This window comes from Gekko japonicus, unplaced genomic scaffold, assembly GCF_001447785.1.
Source record: "Gekko japonicus isolate JY-2015 unplaced genomic scaffold, Gekko_japonicus_V1.1 scaffold1301, whole genome shotgun sequence".
NCBI classification, from domain to species: domain Eukaryota; kingdom Metazoa; phylum Chordata; class Lepidosauria; order Squamata; family Gekkonidae; genus Gekko; species Gekko japonicus.
The window spans coordinates 384,371-402,685 of record NW_015169213.1 but is presented as its reverse complement, the minus strand read 5'-3'; the positions used below and the strand labels follow the sequence as shown (position 1 = coordinate 402,685).

At 48.7% G+C, this 18,315-nt stretch overlaps 1 protein-coding gene across 1 annotated transcript in view; it reads right to left on the bottom strand.

Moving 5' to 3' along the window:
* Positions 1-18,315, bottom strand: part of LOC107114785 (slit homolog 3 protein-like) — a 291,107-nt gene that overhangs the window by 121,554 nt on the left and 151,238 nt on the right. The window contains exon 19 of the mRNA XM_015416378.1: positions 11,439-11,563. Within this exon, the coding sequence (XP_015271864.1) occupies positions 11,439-11,563 (125 nt within the window). The remainder of the gene's footprint in view (positions 1-11,438; positions 11,564-18,315) is intronic.

Genomic DNA, 18,315 nt, shown 5'->3' with positions numbered 1-18,315 from the left:
TTCTGTTCTGTTTTTGCAGTTTCAATTTTTTAAGTTCCTTGCTTCTTTCTTATGTGTTTGCTGGGCTTGTTGGGTTTTTTCCCCCGGGGAGGGGTACTAGGCCTTCTGCTTGGGGGGCCTAGGTAGGCTCTGTCTGTTGCCTTTTCTGTTTAGCAGGTTTTGCTTGGACTTTCTTAGGTGGGGGTCACTGGTCTGTGTGTGTACTTCTGGTTTAGTTGCACCACTGTTAAATAGGCTTTTAAAAAAAGGTTTCAGGTTTATTTTTAACTAATATTTTTAAGTAAATCTCAGTATAGGGCTTTAGCTGTTCTACCTTTAACTAGGCCAGTGGTAGGAGAACAAAAAGAGGCCAGGTTTGTCTTCACCTAAACAGAGGTTTAAGTAGTGTATAACTTTTTAAAAAGTAGTGTGCTGTGTTGTTTGTGCTTTGGTGAAGCCAGGCACTCCCCCCCCCCCTTTTTAGCTTGTGTCTTTCTTTCAATTAGGGAGCTCCTCCATTCCACACAGGGAATCAGGTGGTTCAAGTAGAATCTAGATAGGAGTAGTTTAAAACCCTAAAGCTTTAAAAAAGGTTTTCAAGCCATATCTCAAGTACAGTCTTTAAACCACAGTCAGGGTCAGTGTAGGAATTCACTAGTTCTAAAAAACAGACCCAGAAAAACTGAAGCAAGGCTAGGTCAGGCTCTACTGAAAGAAACAAAAACCCTAGTTTTTGGGTGGGAGGATTTATAAAAAGGTGCGAGGCAGTTTTAGGGTCAGGTGATAGTGCAGGTAAGTTAGGTGTCTAATACCCTCCCCACAAGTTTGGCTGAGTTTGGCCAGGGGCAACATGAGTGACAGGAAAGGGCCCCTGGGGGTAAGGCAAAGCAAAAGACTAGAGGGGTGGCGGGGAGGGAGAGAGCCACGATCCTCCCCCACCTCAGCACAGGACTACAAGTGAGCATCCTGGCACCATTCTAACCTCTGGCCAGGGTAGTGTTGCAAAGAAACCACACCTGGTTCTCTTCCCTGTTAAGAGGGATGCTCCTAACCCCAGGACAGGTGCCTGCAGGTGCTGGCACTGGGAAGGGGTCTGCTGCTCAGGCAGTCCCTCCTCAAGCTGTTGCTGCTGAGGCTCAGCGGCAGGCGGAGGGGCAGCAAGAGCTGTCTCTGGGGTTGAGCTTTGGGGACACTCTGCTTTCAGGACTCACTCCAAGGACTAAGAGGGTTCTGGAGGAACTGGAGGAGGAGCTGGCTGGCCAGCCCACTTCTCTGGTGTCTCTAGACTCCAGCAAGCCTCCTGGGGGACAGGAGAAGAGGCTGGGAGAGGAAGAAGAGAAAGAGGAAGAGATGAAGGTGGTGCCATCTCAACCCCTTCCCCGGCGATCTCAACCCCTTCCCCCTGCTCAGCCATCTCTTCCTGACCCCCAAGGACACAGTGTGTCTGGCCTGAGCTCCTCGCAGGAGGCAGCTCTGGGGATGCCTATGGCTGCTGGTCAGCGTGGGTGCCCCTCCACCTCTGACATATGGAACCACTTCTGGGTGACCGAGGATCCCCGCTTTGCACAGTGCCAGCTGTGTAGGGTCCGGATAAGTCGAGGGAAGGACATTGGTCGTCTCTCGACCTCCAGGCTGCAGAACCATCTGAAGAAGCACCGCCAGGCGGTGCTTCTTAAGGGGAAAAGACAGGCTGCTGCTGGGGGGCCCAGGTGGCCACCACCAGCCAGCCAAGAGGTGAGTCATCCTGCAACCACCTCCAGTGCTCTCTCTGCAAGTTTCACGGTAGAGACGGGGCAGGGACGCCAAGCATCTCTGATGGAGATGTTTGGCGACATCGGCACTAGAGTGCCGGGGGGGGGGGGGGGGAGCAACAGTCCAGCAAGAAGGTCACTCGTCTCATTGCTGAGATGGTTGCTCTTGACAGGTGCCCCTTCTCCGCAGTCGAAGACATGGGTTTCCACAGGCTGCTCCACGATGCCTATCCCCGGTACACGCCCCCTGCTCGCACCACGCTGAGCAGGACCATGATGCTCTCATTGTACAGGGCTGCCAGGGACCACGTGAAGGCACACTTGTCCCGCACTCACGGGAGATATCTGCGCTTCACGTCCGACATCTGGACCTCCTGTCAGGCGCACGATTGGTATCTTTCATTGCCTGCACTGGTGGGAACCCAGGAAAGTTTTGGGTGGGGGAAGGGAAACCAGTATCAGGCAGGGTCAGTGCTGCTGGGCTGCCAGGCTCTGCTTCATATTGAGAACCTAGTTGGGTCGCACACAGCAGACAAAATCTCGGCCACCAGCCAGAGACAGTTAGCGGGGTGGGTAGGCAGGGACGTCACCAAGGGCTTCATGGTGATTCCTTACCCAAGATGGCGACCGGGTGTGAAGCTCTGGTGCTGAGCTCCCCCATGGTACTTTTAAATTAGTCTAATTTAGTTATTTAGTTTGAATTTAGTTGTTCCAGTGGGCAGGAGGAGTGGGAACGACATACACTATTCAGCTGCTGGGTCGCATTAGTATCGAGGGCTCCGGAATTGAAGAACTTGGAGAATACCCTGAGATGCTGGTGCCTGTGGTGTAGTTTCCGCCCGCAGCAAGGCCTATAACAAGCCAGGAGCTGCGGAGTCGCGCAGGAGCCGACGCGGATTTTCCACTGGCCCCCAGCATGGTGAGAGCATGACTGGGACGCTGGGTGGAATTCTGGAAATATTTGGCCCTGGCCTGCTGACGCCTGTTGATGCCTACGGACGCAGCGAGGGGGGTCCGCGTGACAGCGCGGGGCATCCGGCCGGTAGCCAGGCTCTAGTGAGGCCCCCGGGGGCTTGTTGGGTCACCAGCTGTGTGGCATCGGTGGTGTTGGGGCCGGCACGCGGTGGCTGTTGGGGTGGCAGGCCTGCAGCGTTGGAGACGGTCGGGTGTGCAGAGACAGCGGTGGGGGACGGTGCGACCGTAGCCGGCAGTGAGAGAGCCAGCGGGGACAACGCGATTTGGCCAGTGGTGAGAGAGCCGGGAGTGAGCCCCTACCTGACACTCGTGACAAGCTGGGCAGTAGATCGTTAAGACCCATGTTCTGGGCCATCTGGGACTTGATTGGGCTTTTAGCCTGAGAGACACATCAGTCTGGACAAGATACATGGAGCGGGGTCTGTCACCAAACTGGAACTCACTAACCCCGAGCCGCTGTGGGTGGGACTGGAACTTAGTCTTGGCCTGCTGTGTTGTGACCTGGAGGTGCGGGGGGGGGATTTACAGTTGTCGGAACCCCCTGGCGGCCGATGCAAAGATCGATGGTCATCGGAGCCCTCTAAGCGTCCGAAGTGCAGAACATCATTGGTTCAGAGAGCTTGGTCAACCTGCCTGGCACCTGTGAATACTGATGCTGAATCTGAGCCTGGGATTGTATGTTAGTGGGTCTGCTGGTGTGAATATAGTGGTGTGCTGTTATGTGGGTGTATGGTGGTTGAATGCAGTGTTGGGTGTGATTGTCGGGGCTTTAGTTAGTTGGTTAATACCTCTGGCATGATCAGTTAGGAATTGTTTTTTCTTCTTGCATAGATAGCACTTGTATTTTAACTAGCAGATGTGAAACTTGTTTACTTGCAGTAGCTGAATTGATTGTGACCTTGTTATTGGTTGGCGGCCTGAAGCTTAGCGGAGCCTGCCAGCTGATTAATGTACGGGCAACAAATTCCAGTGCTCTTGGGGAGAGGGAAGTTTGGCAGTGGGTCATGGCAAGGTGTGGAGCGAAGGGCGCGGAGAAATAGAGCGGCTCGGTGCTCTTCCAGCCTATGACCCATTCCGAGGGTGGCCGGCAGAGGGGCCAGGATTAGGAACCCCCCCTCCGTCATTGGTCTTGTGCAACGCCAGGTCTATTAACAATAAAGCCAAAGTCCCGTGAGACTTTGTGCAGGAACAGCAAGTGGACCTGCGTGCATGACCGAGACCTGGGTGTGGGAGGGCGAGACAGTTGCTCTCGCCCAACTCGCCTCGCCGGGGTTCTCGGTCCTCCATCAATCACGGACTAGGGGGTGGGGGGAGGTGTGGCTCTATTCATTCGGGAGGCTTACTCCTTCAGGGCGCTCCCGCAAGTAGAGATCACGGGCATAGAGTGTGTCGATGCAATGCTGGAGGCTGAGGAGAGTTTGGCTATTTGGTTGGTGTACCGACCACCTAACGCGCCGGGCCAATAATCTGCCATCCCTGCTGGAGGCCGTATCAGGCTGGGCACTGAAGCACCCTAGGCTGCTTGTCTTGGGTGATTTCAACATCCATGCTGAGGATGCGACCTCCAGCCGGGCTGTGGATCTAGTGTCATCCATGGTGGCACTGGGACTATCTCAGTTCGTCTCCTCTCCCACGCATCAGGCCGGTCACATGCTCGATTTGATCTTTGCGGCAGGAGTGACGGTGGACTGGATCACTGCCCTGGAAGTGCCATGGTCGGACCACCATGCCCTGAGGGCCCATCTGAATGTCCCACCCCGACCCTGTTTAGATGGTGAGCTGATTTTGGCTTGCCCGCAGAGCCAAATAGACCCGATGTGGCTCCAGATGGCTCTGCAGGATCCAAGGCCCCCTGGCGGTTCATTAGATGAGCTGGTGGAGGATTGGAACTGCTGAATCTCCTCAGCCATCGATGAGATTGCTCCCAGGCGCCCTCTCCACACTCGTGATAGGCGAGCACCCTGGTATACCCAGAAGTTGTGGCTGCTGAAGCGAGAACTGAGATGGCTAGAGAGACGGTGGCGTTGTGCTCACGACGAAGTGTCAAGAACATCCTACAGGACGTTTATGAGATCCTATGAGATGGCAGTCAAGGCAGCAAAGAGGGATTTCTATGCGACCTGAATTGCATTTGCTAGCTCATGCCCGGCCCAATTATTTAGTGTGATTCGGTCCTTGACAGCTCTGCCTCAGCGTAGGCAAAATGCTAGGGAATTGGACTTAGGCTGTGAGGCATTTGTGAGCTATTTTGCAGATAAAGTCTTGGCTCTCCGCCGCGACCTCCCCGCCACAATTGAAACAGTTATGGAACTTGAGGCCCCTTGCATGTCCTTGGAGCCGGCTTTAGTGTGTTTTGACCCATTCAGCCTGGAGGAAGCTGACAGGTTGCTCGTATCGGTGTGCCCAACCACATGCAACCTTCATCCGTGCCCCTCCTGGCTTATTAAAGCAGGCCACGAGGGGTTTCAAGGTGCACTGTGGGAGATTGTCAATAAGTCCTTCACAGAGGGACGGTTCCCCGGAGCACTCAAGGAAGCGATGGTCCGTCCTCTCCTGAAAAAAACATCTTTGGACCCGGATGAATTGGCTAACTATTGGCCAGTTTCCAATTTGCCCTATTTAGGCAAACTTATTGAGAGGGTGGTGGCATCACAGCTACAGGGCTACCTGGATGAGGCTTCCGTCCTCGATCCCTTCCAGTCTGCCTTTCGCCTAGGCCACGTGACGGAGACGGTACTGGTCGCGCTGACTGACAATCTCAATAGGCATCTGGATCGAGGTGGTGTGGCAGCACTGGTGTTGTTAGATCTGCATCCAGATTGGGTTAGAAAGACAGAATTAACCAGGACCCAGCAATTTAGATAACATACAAAAACAACATACTGCTGCACAAGTTCATTTAAATGAACTTGTGCAGCAATATGTTGTTTTTGTATCCAGATTGGGTTAGACCAGTTGCTGGCCCGCCGCCTTGCCGACATGGGGATTCAGGGGCTTTAAAAAAAAATAAATTATCATTCAATTTATATCCCTCTCGAACCCCGAAGGGTCTCTGAGCGGCTTACATACAATCATTGGTTCCTAACTAAGGCCACAATTATACGGGGGGTGACTTCCTACCAGCACCCGGCAGCAGGGCTTGTTGTTGGAGTCTGGCTTCTTCCGGCGGCCTTGGATGTCGGCGCTCCACTTCCAATGTCCTGGGGCAGATTTCTTCCTGTTCTGTGGCTTCCTCCGGCGGGCTCCTCCAGTGCACGGCCCCGCGACCGCCACAGCTCCGACCATCGTCCTTTTCGGCTCCGTCGCGCTGCACTGACATGCCGCCGTACCTCCGTGGCTCCGCCTCTGCCAGATTCTGCCGCTCACGTCACGCTCGCAGGGCACTCCTCAGCTGCTCCATCGCTCCACCTGCCACTCCGCCATCGCCGCTCCGTTGCCACCACCGTCGATGCCTCTGCTGCATGTCCCACTAGAGGAGGGTGCCCCCTGCCACCTAGGGCAGGTACCCATGTATCAACTTGCTAGATATTAATGCTTTCGAACCGCTGGGTGGGCGGGCTTGCTCTTCAATGGTTCGCCTCTTTTCTCCAAGGTCGGGGACAGAGAGTGGCAATTGGGGACCAGTGGCCCCGAAGGCACCCCCTTGAATGTTGGGTGCCCCAGGAAGCTGTGTTGTCCCCGATGTTGTTTAACATCTATATGCGCCCCCCTCGCCCAGATTGCCCAGAAGTGTGGGCTTGGGTGTCATCAATATGCTGATGATACCCAGCTCTATCTGATGTTGGGCGGCCAGTCAGATTCTGGTCCCGATGGCCTTTATCGGGCGTTACAAGCCGTGGCTAGTTGGCTCAGACTGAGTCAGTTGAAATTAAACCTGGCAAAGACAGAGGTCCTGGGCCTGAGTCGGACCGGTCCGGGGCTGGGGCTCCCTCTCCCGGCCTTCGACGGGGTGCCTTTGGTGCCTGCACGGGAGGTTAGGAGTTTGGGTGTGCTTCTGGACTCCTCGTTAACGATGGAGGCCCAGGTGGCAGCCACTGCTAAGTCGGCCTTTTACCATCTGCGGCTGGCTCGGCAGTTGGTCCCCTACCTCAGCCGTGAGGACCTGGCCACTGTGATCCATGCTACGGTCACCTCGAGGCTAGACTACTGTAATACTCTCTACTTGGGGCTGCCTTTGTCGCAAATCCAGAAGCTGAAGCTAGTGCAGAATGCTGCAGCTAGGCTGTTGATGGGCCTCTCTAGGCGAGACCACATCTGGGCGGTGCTGCAAGCGCTGCACTGGCTGCTGATAGCATACCGGATTCGCTTCAAAGTGCTGGTTCTTACCTTTAAAGCCCTGGATGGCTGGGGTCCGGCTTACCTAAGGGACTGCCTCTTCCCGTATGTTTCCTCAAGAGCACTATGATCAGGGAGTTTCCACCTCCTGGAAGTTCCAGGCCCCCGAGACGTTAAGTTTGCCCATACTAAGGCCAGGGCGTTTTCGGTGGCGGCTCCTACCTGGTGGAATGAGGTCCCAGAGGAGATCTAGGCCCTGCGAAACCTTATACAGTTCCACAGGGCCTCCAAGACGGAGCTCTTCCACCAGGCTTTTGAGTAGGAGCTGCCGCCGCCACTATTCCACCACTGTGGTACTGTTCCATCATCTACCCCTATTATGGGGGGGGGTATGTGTCGCCTGGCGGAAGTGGGGAGAACATCACCGCTGGAGCCCTCGCTATTAAATAAAGCTGGCCGTTGATTTGGGATTACTGTCCATCTTGGGGATTTATATACAGGATAATAGAGCACCTTAAATACTGTTATGAATTTTATTGTGGATGTGTAATATTGTTTTATTGTATTTTATCTATTTAATCCGGCGTTAGCTGCCCTGAGCCGCTTGGAAGGGCAGGATATAAATCTCAAATAAATAAACAAATAAATAAATAATGGTGACCGATGGTGGTCAGAACCTTAGGGCAGTGGCAGGGCAACTGGGCCTGGTGTGCCTTTACTGTGTGGCCCACCTTCTTCACCTCGTGATGAAGGATGCTCTGGGGTTGGGTTCTGCGGAGAAGCCCAATCTGGATGCTATGACTCGTGGTTTCCGGCATCTCCTTCAGAAATGCCGGCACATCGTGAGTCACTTATCTCGCAGTACGAAGGACCTCTATCTGCTGCATGAGAAGCAGGCGCCTGTAGGTGTGCCGGAGCACTACCTGCTAGGCGGTGTTCCCACTCGCTGGAACTCCACCTGAGTCAAGCTTGAACGCTTGGTGGAGCAGGAGAGCACCCTGACTTGGCCTCATTTCTGGAGCCAGCTGCAGGACGTGCAGACATGGTTCCAGTGGTGTGCGTGCTGGTGAGAAGGCTGTAAAGTGGACTCGAGAAGAGCTTTCAGTTTATCCTCTGGCAGAAGGTCTACATGATGGTGACCATGTGTGACCCGCGCATCAAGGGCAGGATCGCCGAGCAGGCCAACAAGTTCACTCAATGGCAAGATGAGCTCTCCCAGCGAATTGAGTGCATGTGGGCCAAGAGGGCCACGTTGTCACATGCTGAGGGAGAGGGGGGTGTCAGCAGCTTCACTGCTCTTCATTCCCCACCCCGCGCTATGCAGCGTCACCCCTGAGATTCCCACCACGACAAGTGTTGAGATGGAACTCATCGGGTGACATGTCCACTGAGTTACTGGGCCATGAAGGAGGCGGTCTGGCCGGACCTCTCTGCCATGGCCCAGAAGCTCCTCTCATGCCCTCCAACGAGCATGCATTGTGAGCACGTTTTTTCCCACGTGGGCGACATTGCTCGCATCACTCACACCTGCTCCCCTGGACAGTTGAGCAGTTGGTCTTCCTGAAGGTCAACTTGCTACTGTTCGGTTTCCCAGTCCTAGACTTTGAGGGTGATTGAAGTGAGCATGCATACTTGTGCCTGCAATCCCCTCTCAGTCTGTGCTGGGAAGTTGGGTTACATAACACTCTTTGTTATGTACATGGACTGCCACCAGGGGTCTGCGGCACATGCAGGAGCTTGGCTCCTGGAACAAAGGAAACTTTGGATTTGTCCCCACTGGACTCAAGTTAGAGGCACTTATATCTCTCCTATTCTCACGAAGATGAATCTTCCCGCGCAACCTTGGGTGCTCTCAGTACTGTTATCTGACTCAAATGCCGATGGACTGATAACAGCTAACGTGGCGCGGTTCTTGGCTAAGGTGGCTGCTCTCAAGAAGCATTGAAAAGTCCAGCACTTCTGAAAACTTCGACACCGATTTTTAATCTTCGGATGATTTTAGTTAGTTGGCTCCGCCCCAAGTGTAGTTAGGTAATTTTTAATCTCTGGGCTCAGCCTGGGTTTTATGTGACTGTTATTATGTACCTTGACATATTTATGTCTATTTTATGTACCTATTTTACCCCCCTTTGGTATCCTCTTGGTCAAGACTTCGGTCATAAAGACCTGTAATAAATTGAATTGAAACTTTGGATCCTGGTTTCCCCCAGCCCCAACCAATAGCCACTTTGGCTATTCAAACCCTCCAATGGGAATAGGGGTGCTGGGTGGATATGTATATAGTTGGCCCTGTTGGGCCGTTAGAGTTAATCTTAGTTGGAGTGAAGTACAATTAACGTGTGCAAAAGCATGTCGTCGTCCGAGTCCTCCATGCGGTGAACCTAGTACTTTACACTCTTCCCATGATTAAAACTAGAGAGGCTAAGGAGAAGTAGCAGCCAGGGACATTACCATTTTGATTGGCACAGAAATGCCCCACCAATCTCCCCACTTCCATCCATCCCACCTGCAGCAGAAATACCTCCACAGAACCCTGGTAGCCAGGGTGATGTTGAGGGTGGTGCGTCCATGCACCTAAGTTACACTGCCAGCCACCTCAAAACAAAATTGCATGCTGAAATTGAAACAGCATCACAAAAATTGTTCTCCATTTGAACAAGGTAGAATAGGGTAGATGCCAAGCAGCCAGAAACCAGCTGCACCCACAGGAGCACCATAAATAATACATGTAAATGTATGTTGTGTGCGATGCTCCCTCTAAGCTGTGGAGTCTTGTGAGCTAAAATTCTACTTTGTGAGCTACTGGAGTGAGCGATTTGGCTGCTGCATAAATTAGTTTGCTCTGGAGCCATCCTTCCTGAGCTAAGACAAAAATTTGTGAGCTAGAGGCTAAAAAACTGAGCTAGCACACACTAACTCTGCTTAGAGAGAACACTAGTTGTGTGTACTGAAAAATAACTTTTTTTGCAGGGGTGAGGTGGGATAAGGGAGGGAGAGCCTGTGATGAATGGCAGCTGCCACACCTAGGCTAAGCCTCCTCCACTGAGGCAGGCAGTGATGGCTGGTGTTGGTGTACTGCTGCAAGAGAGGAGGATCAGTGGACAGATAGTGTCAGTGGACCCCCTCCCTCTCACTTTCTGAGGCATTAGTGGGCAGGGCTTCTTGTGGTGGTCGTCTTTCACACAGGTTAACAAAGAAGAGTCTTGGGGCACATCAGAGAGACAAATGTATTTTGAGGTAAGCTGACATGATGAGACAGAGGCTGCTTGCTTTGCCGGAAGCATGCAGTCACACACAGTCTGTGCTAGCTAGAGGTGTCACTGCATGCATCTGACAAAGTGGGCTGCATTCACATCAAGCCATGGTTTGGGCAAATCAACAGGGCAGGGTCCCAAATCTTTTTGAGCCTGTGGGCAGTGGGCACCTTTGGATTTCCAAAACAGGCTAATCATCTTCTGGGTGTGGAACAGGGGTCACTGGGGGTGTGGAGGGGGAGGTATTTGTGAATATCCTGCATTGTTCAGGGTGTTGGACTAGATGACCCTGGAGATCCCTTCCAACTCTACAATTCTATGATTCTAGCCGCAGAGATCTGACATGAATGTCTCTTTGTCGGGCTGAATTGCACAACTCTAGTGATTACTAACTTGCACAGGTCCTGCCTGCCCCCCCCTCCAGTTTATATGCTGCAGAGATTCTCTGGTTTGAACTGAGTCCAGTTGGGTTTGGGCACTGACTGGCACAGTGGCACTGGTTCTGGGGGGCACATTGCACAGGTTCTGTTGTTGGCCTGGCAAACATGCCCCTTCACACCACCACCACACCTCACTTACTTTCTTACAGAGAGATTCTGCCTGCCTTTTTCCCATCCCCAATTCCCCATAAGAAACAATGGAGAACTGGGAGCACCCTCTTTGGATTCCCCTGGACTTGGACCCCCTGGTCCAATCTTTTCAAATCTTTGGGAGTCTTTTGGAGAGAGGCTCCAGCAGCTACAGTCCAAATTTGGAGCCTCTACCTCAAACCCCCACCTCCACCCCCTTCCAAACTTTCCAGAAGATTCTTGCCATTGAGTTCAATGGCCCCATTGGATATAATGGACCTGAATTTTTCAGGAATCCCGAAAATTTTCGGATATCTATACTATACCGGTATAAGCATTCAGTTTTTTTCAGATTTCCCAAAAAATTTCGGGAAAAATATATCCAACTCCGAAAAATACCTTTTTTTTTTGCACACCCCTAGTCTGCACTTATCCCAAGAAATCAACTGTTGTAAATGCACGTCTCTCACTATTCCCTATCAGCTTTGTGGACCAGTGAGACACCAGTGCAGACTGTTTGCGATAAACTTACTCCTTTTTCTCCCCACCCCACCCCACCCCCTTAAAGTGACATATTTAAACAGTCAACAGGCTATAACATTTAATTTAGTAGTATAGTCCAGATGTTCTCATACCTTATAGCCAAAAGGACAAGTGCATCTGTAAAAATCCACTGGGTCATTATTGCAAGTCCCATTGTTTTTACATGGATTGGATAGGCAAGGGTTACACTTTGACACAATGTTGATATCAACGGCCCCTGAAAAGGAAAAATAGTATAGCTGAAAAACATATTGCTACAGTTTAAGATTATTTCCCTGTAATCTGTATTCATTGCTGGCATGAAGATATATGTTGCTGATGGAACTCTGAAGAGCTTCTACTTCATAATGTTGGATGTAGGTATTTAGTGATTTGTATCAAAAATGAATTAAGGAAAGCACTGTAGAACAAATCCTCTTCTGCAGAAGTTTGTTTACTACAAAGAAGGGTTTCTTAGAAGAGAGTCATCATACCATACTATTCAAGTAATGATTGCAATGATCAAATGATAGACTTTAGTCAGACGACAGGCTTAGCATGGTCTGGCCCTGCCTCTAATTAATCCAGGTTCTTTCATAGTTGAGAGTTTTGATCAGACATTTTATCCTTAACCCGCTTCACCACGTGCTCACCCCATGGTTGATCAGACATGGCAGCCATGCAGTAGGGCGATCAGGCAGCTTTTAAAAATTATTTGTCTTTTGAGCATGCACAGAAGTATGTACTGGAAGTAGTACTTCAGACTCCTGGCAGGATGGCAGCGGCTGGTGGCCAATGGGATTGTTGGAGGAGGCTGCTGGGATATGTAGTGCAGTGTGGGGGAAGTGTTTTTGAAACTGTGCTTTGGAAGTTTTTTTAAAGGAAAACAGTTTTGAGAAGCTCCTCTGTGTGTTTGTGTGTGTGTGTGTGTGAGAGAGAGAGAGAGAGAGAGAGAGATATGCCCGTAAACTGTCTGTAAAAAATAAATGCACATGCGGCACTTCATAGCCATGGTGCGAATATACAGTTATGCCCACCTAAAAAAAAAGAGCCCCAAACCAGAAGGGAATGTTCAGACTTCCCAAACGAAAAGAGTGCGATAGATTAATCGTAGAATCATCATGTGAACTAGCAGTATGAATCCCTCTTCATCTGAGATGCACAGTCAGAAATGTTCCTTCATTCCTAATTTTCACTATGTTAATTGCTTGCAGCAAAGAAGACAGAGGGCCATCAGTCCAACAGGCAGATTTCACTAAAAACGTTAATTGATCCCATTAGCAAAGCACATAGTTGTGCACAGCAGAATGAAACAAGAAGAGGTCTATTCTTTTGAGTCAGCTGGAACTTTAACATGATAAATAAATAGCAGGTTTAGCAACGTGAGCCATAAAAACTGAACCACAGTACAGAGTCCTGTTGACTGTATGTTTTCCTCTGCAGGGGAAAGAGAGAAGGGAATGGGCCTCTGTGCTCCTTGCAGGGCAATGACAATATAGTATAAGTGACAGGCAGGGGTCCAGGGTGACAAGAAAGAAAGACCAGAAGCAACTCTATGTCTGAGCACAATATAGCTTGTCATTGTTTGACATTTATGCAACTTTATTTTCCAATACACTGTTTCGAGTATCATGTTTCCTATTTATAGATGATGAGCTGTTCCTTTACAACACGCAACATTTTTTTCTTTAACTCCCTTAGGCAGTAAAAATAGGCCAAAAATGTAAACAGTGATTAAAAACATACAAACAAATTAAAACAACTGCACACACACAGAGAGAGAGACCCCACACATTTTTCCACATTCAGAAGGGGGCCTCAATCATAAAGAATTATTTGGAAATTATATTTTTTGTCTGAGCGAACTATCTGAAAGGCAGAAGTTTGTTCACTGGCACAATTACAGTCCTATTGTGTCTATCTGCAAGCCAGGGGTGGGGTTGAGAAAGCCTACATGTAGGGTGTATCCCTACATTTTTTCCCTACGGGAATTACGATTGCTAGGGAAAAGATCAACAACCTCAGATATGCAGACAATACCACTCTAATGGCAGAAAGTGAAGAGGACCTAAAGAGCCTCTTGCTCTGGGTAAAAGAGGAGAGCGCAAAAGTGGGCTTGAAGCCCAACATCAAAAAAATTAAGATCATGGCATCCGGCCCCATCACTCCTTGGCAAATAGAAGGGGAAGTCGTGGAAGTAGTGACAGACTTCACGTTCCTGGGATCCCAGATCACCGCAGACTGTGACACCAGCCATGAAATTAAAAGACGCCTGCTCCTTGGGAGGAAAGCTATGGCGAACCTAAACAGCATGATAAAAAGTAGAGACATCACCCTGCCAACAAAAGTCCGCATGGTCAAAGCAATGGTATTCCCAGTAGTCATGTATGGCTGTGAGAGTTGGATTATAAGGAAGGCCGAGCGCCAAATAATAAATTCTTTTGAACTATGGTGCTGGAGAAGACTCATGAGAGTCCCTTGGACTGCAAGAAGATCAAATCAGTCAATCCTAAAAGAAATCAAGCCTGACTGTTCCCTGGAAGGCCAGATAATGAAACTGAAGCTCAAATACTTTGGCCACCAAATGAGAAGGGAGCACTCACTGGAGAAGACCCTGATGCTGGGAAAGATTGAAGGTCAAAGAAGACAGGGACGGCAAAGGATGAGATGGTTAGACAGTGTCATAGATGCAACGAACATGAAGTTGAGCAAACTTCAGAGGACGGCAGAAGACAGGAAGGCCTGGCATGATCTGGTCCTTGGGGTCACGAAGAGTCGGACTCGACTGTGTGACTGAACAACAAAAGGGTTTATCCGCATGGGTCATTTACCGCAGGTTTAATGCTGTGGGGAATTTCCTCCCCCTACTACCCCTCAACATCATGGAGTGTTCACATACCTCCCAAGGTTTCCTTAGCTTTTCTCCAATTTTTCCTCAAACTTGCTTTGCTCTGAAGTTTTCAGAAAGATTAGTCAAAGCCTGGGTGGCTTGCTCGTGGGTGGAAAAGTTCAGATTTTCCTGGTTCTAGCAACACAGCAGCCATTTTCTCCACAGTAGCATTTCCTCTCTATCTTGTAGTGAGCTTTTCTTCTATTGGCAATTTAAGAGTTACATCAATATACTGCTATACCAAAATATGCATTAGGTTCTCTGAATCCCCAGCTTTCATTTTTTCAAAAATAAGTCTTTAACTCCTTTTCGTGGGAAATATACGGGAAAAAAGCATATCTTCACAATAAAATGGGCTACAGACTAACTTTTTTAAAAATGAAAGCTGGGAACTCACAGAATCTGATGCACATTTTAGTATAGTGGCAGTATATAGATATAGTGCTACTGAATCACCAATTTTTTAAAAACTACCAGGGAAACCTGCTGTGTGAAAACTCTGTTGCTGCTGTACTGTATCAGCAGCCATAGCTGCAACTGGGAAGTACACTAGCTGGTCCCTGTGTGGAAAATGCCAAAGAAAGGTTAGGGAACTCAGCAGCTTTAATTTTTAAAATGGTGTCAGACAGTGAAAAACACACACTCTCATGCAGACTCCACATATTTTTCCACATACAAGAAGAGGGCCTCACTCATAAATGTCATTACATAAAATTCAGAGAAGGAAAAAGAAAAAAAGGGCACTGACTATGGATCTCCATTCTCAGAGATACTATGGTGGAATAGTGTTGATCCTCAGAAAGTACCTTCCAGTGACTGCTAGAGTCACTGACCCAAAAACACCAAGGGGAGCGGCTTTCCAAAATCATCCAGACCAAGCCTGTGACTTAAAAAAACCACCCTGCTAACTGATTTTAAAATCAAGAACTCTAAGAAGCCTATATAAATTACATAAAACTATACTCAAGAACAAGAATAACATTGAAAATTTGAGCTGGATAGCACAGAAAGACATCCCACTGGACATGAGCTGCCTAGGCCGGCAGTTCCATGCTGGCTCTCCAAATGCTGAAATCCCCTGCTTTCATAGTCAGAAATGCCTTGTAAATACAAACAAAATGCAACCTTAGGTGGGTAGAGTAGCCCACCTCAGAACCTTTGCAAATGAAAATTCATGTCAAGTGTCAGGTTCAGTGGCGGGACAGTCTTAATTCTGAGGATGCCAAAAACCCATATATCCCAAAAGGGGTGGGTCCTCTATTCAAGAAGGATATTCAGCAAAATCCTCCAGCCAAAAGCTGAGCTATACACATCCACTTTATGTCATTCGACAAATATATGTACTTGACTTCCCAGTTTCCACTTTACACATTGTTTCTACTGGTAGGCAGTCTCAGTGGACAGTAGAGGTAGCCACCTCTGTAAGAGAGTTAACCGTTATGCCATCAGGTACAACCTTGCTTTGGATATATTTGCTGTACAAATTCAGTTCCTAAACCAATATCTTATGGCAGAACAGGAGACTGTAAGGTCTCACTGAAGATTTCTTGAATGACATGAAGAAAGACAAAGATTTACAGAACTTCCTAGTCCTATCTCTGTTAGTTTCTACTAAGTGACTGTGTAATGAATGCCATCATCCCTCTGGTAAAACAGATTAGGGCAGAAGGATGGCAGAGTCAGGTCCTGAGATCTATGAAAATAGAATTCTTCTTGGGAATACATATGCCCAACCCTACCATTATGAAAAATACATAGCTTCTTATGAAATGATGGAGTGTTCAGCTCTGAAACCTTGTGCACAGTGTGTACTGAAAGGACTCCAACAAGGGGCCCAAATACAGAATACTGGTGATGTGAGTTGGGACATGGGTGCCCAACCTAACTTGTAGTCACATGTATGATCGGGGGAACCCACCTTCAAAGTTTTCCAGCTTCATTTGGTTCAGGAGCTGCAAAGGGAGAAGGGTTTTCAGGTGCCTCTCCATGCTGTTTTTGCTATACCATGTATTTTGGTCCAAGGAAAGCTGTCTCAAGAGACAATTCCTTATGGGAGCAAGTGGATAACAGCTCAAAGATGGACAAGTGAAAGCCAGTAAGACTATTTTGAGATCCTATCACTTGTGCACAGCTGGAGGATAAATGAAATCCCCTTCACAAAATATCCAGACATGTTCATCCTGGGTCAGTAGCTTGCGGCTAACCTAGCTTAAAATATTTAACAAGAGGGGTGCTTAATGTTTCACTCTATTAGTACTGAGATCTTTATTGATTCTCTTCTGCAGAAATTCTAGAAAAGTGGCCACTGGAATCAAATGGGATATATTTGCCTGTACATCACCCAGAGAAAACCTTCCAAGTGTAATTATAGATCATACTAGGAATAAGGGCCGTTGTGGAAATAAATACAACGAGCTCTAGAAAGAGGCTCTGGGAGAGTGCCCCAGCCTTGGGCACTCAGCATCAATTTGCTGTGGCGACCTCAGCAGGGTATAATGACACCGAGTCCACCATTTTCAATGGTTCCCCAGGAGGGAATGGTTGGTTGGGAGGGTGGAGTCTATGGCATTCTACCTGTCTGAGGTTCCACCTCTCCTCAAGCCTCACCCTCTCCAGGCTCCATCCCTCAAATCTCCAGGAATTTCCCACCTGGAGTAGGGAACTCTATCGCCTTCCCAACCAAGCATCAGCCTGCCATTATCTGCCCCTCACTCTTCAGCTTTCTGTCTTACCCCTCCCTGCAGCCTCTACTGTGCTCTGAAGCCCTGACTGCTGTCATAGGGAGTCATCTCAGCAGGGTATAAAGACACAGAGTCCACCCTTTTCTCAAAAGTGGTCAACTGTAGCCTGAACATAATACCAACATAGAAAAGTGAAGGTCTCCAGATGAATCTTCCACTCTATGAGATCTACTATTGTCTTGCTGAGTCAATAACCTATTTTGTTTTATAAGTCTGCCATGTGCTCTGCTTTTATAGACTGATGATGATGTTCCACTCAATGGAAGGGCTTCTTCAAAGAAGTTCCCAAAGGTGTTTACTCTCTGGTGGACGAAAAGGAATGGAGTGGGAGAGCTATAACTCTTCCCACTGGAGCATGTGTACTGTGCTTCCATGCCAGGGGAGGGGATGAGATCTTCACACCTATTTTGTAGCTCTAGAAGTCTGAGACCATGTTCTATGCTCATCAAAGAACACACACACAAAAAAACATTGCAATGCACAGAGTGGCAATTTAGGTAGGCTCTGCTGAGATAATGTCCCTGCAATGATGATACCCTTTCTTTCTAACTGCTCAAAGGCTAAGAGTGCTGACCTTTTTACCTTGAGATCCAAATGGATGTTCTCACTGGCTTCCTTCCTGTCCATCTGCCCGCAGCCTTTTGGTCATGAAGATAAGCTCCACAGCTGAACAGATTGGCTGAAGATTCTGAAATGGACATCTGGCCCTCAGGTGGTTGTGCTATAACCACCATTCCTAAACTAAGTGGAGTAATAAAGAAAACACTCCACAGAACAAAAAATATTAACATCTTCAGAAGCCCCAAAAGGAATGACCCTGTACCTTGTTGCTTTCACCGCAGACAGGGCAGGTCTAGTGTAGCTTCAGAAAGCTACTCTCCTTGGTGTTTTGGATCAATGACTCCGCCTGTTGCAAAGAGCAGATACTTTCTGAAATACTTTCCTGAACCTCTAGAAAATGTGTGTAAACTCCATGAAATACTTATGTCAGAGCTGAAAACTTGTAACCCAAGGCCACAAATCAAAGGAGCTATTCCTTATGCAGAAAACATGGAAGGATTCTTCAATGACAAATGCTATTAAAAGTGAAGAAATGCTATCTGAAAGGACTTTTTTTCCTTTGCCAGAGGAGCAAGCATTTTTCTCAGGTCAATTAAGCAGAAGACAACAGGCAGCACATACAACTGGTTAAAACAGACAGAGCAGCTTTGTTAAACAATTAAAATATAAGAAATGGATGTGTACTAAGGCAACTGAAATGATATACTGTGTCTTATGGTTTCCAAACATGACAGGAAAGTTCATTCTATAGACAGAAAAGGTGCAGTTACACCAAAGACTAGGGTTGCCAGATCCCCC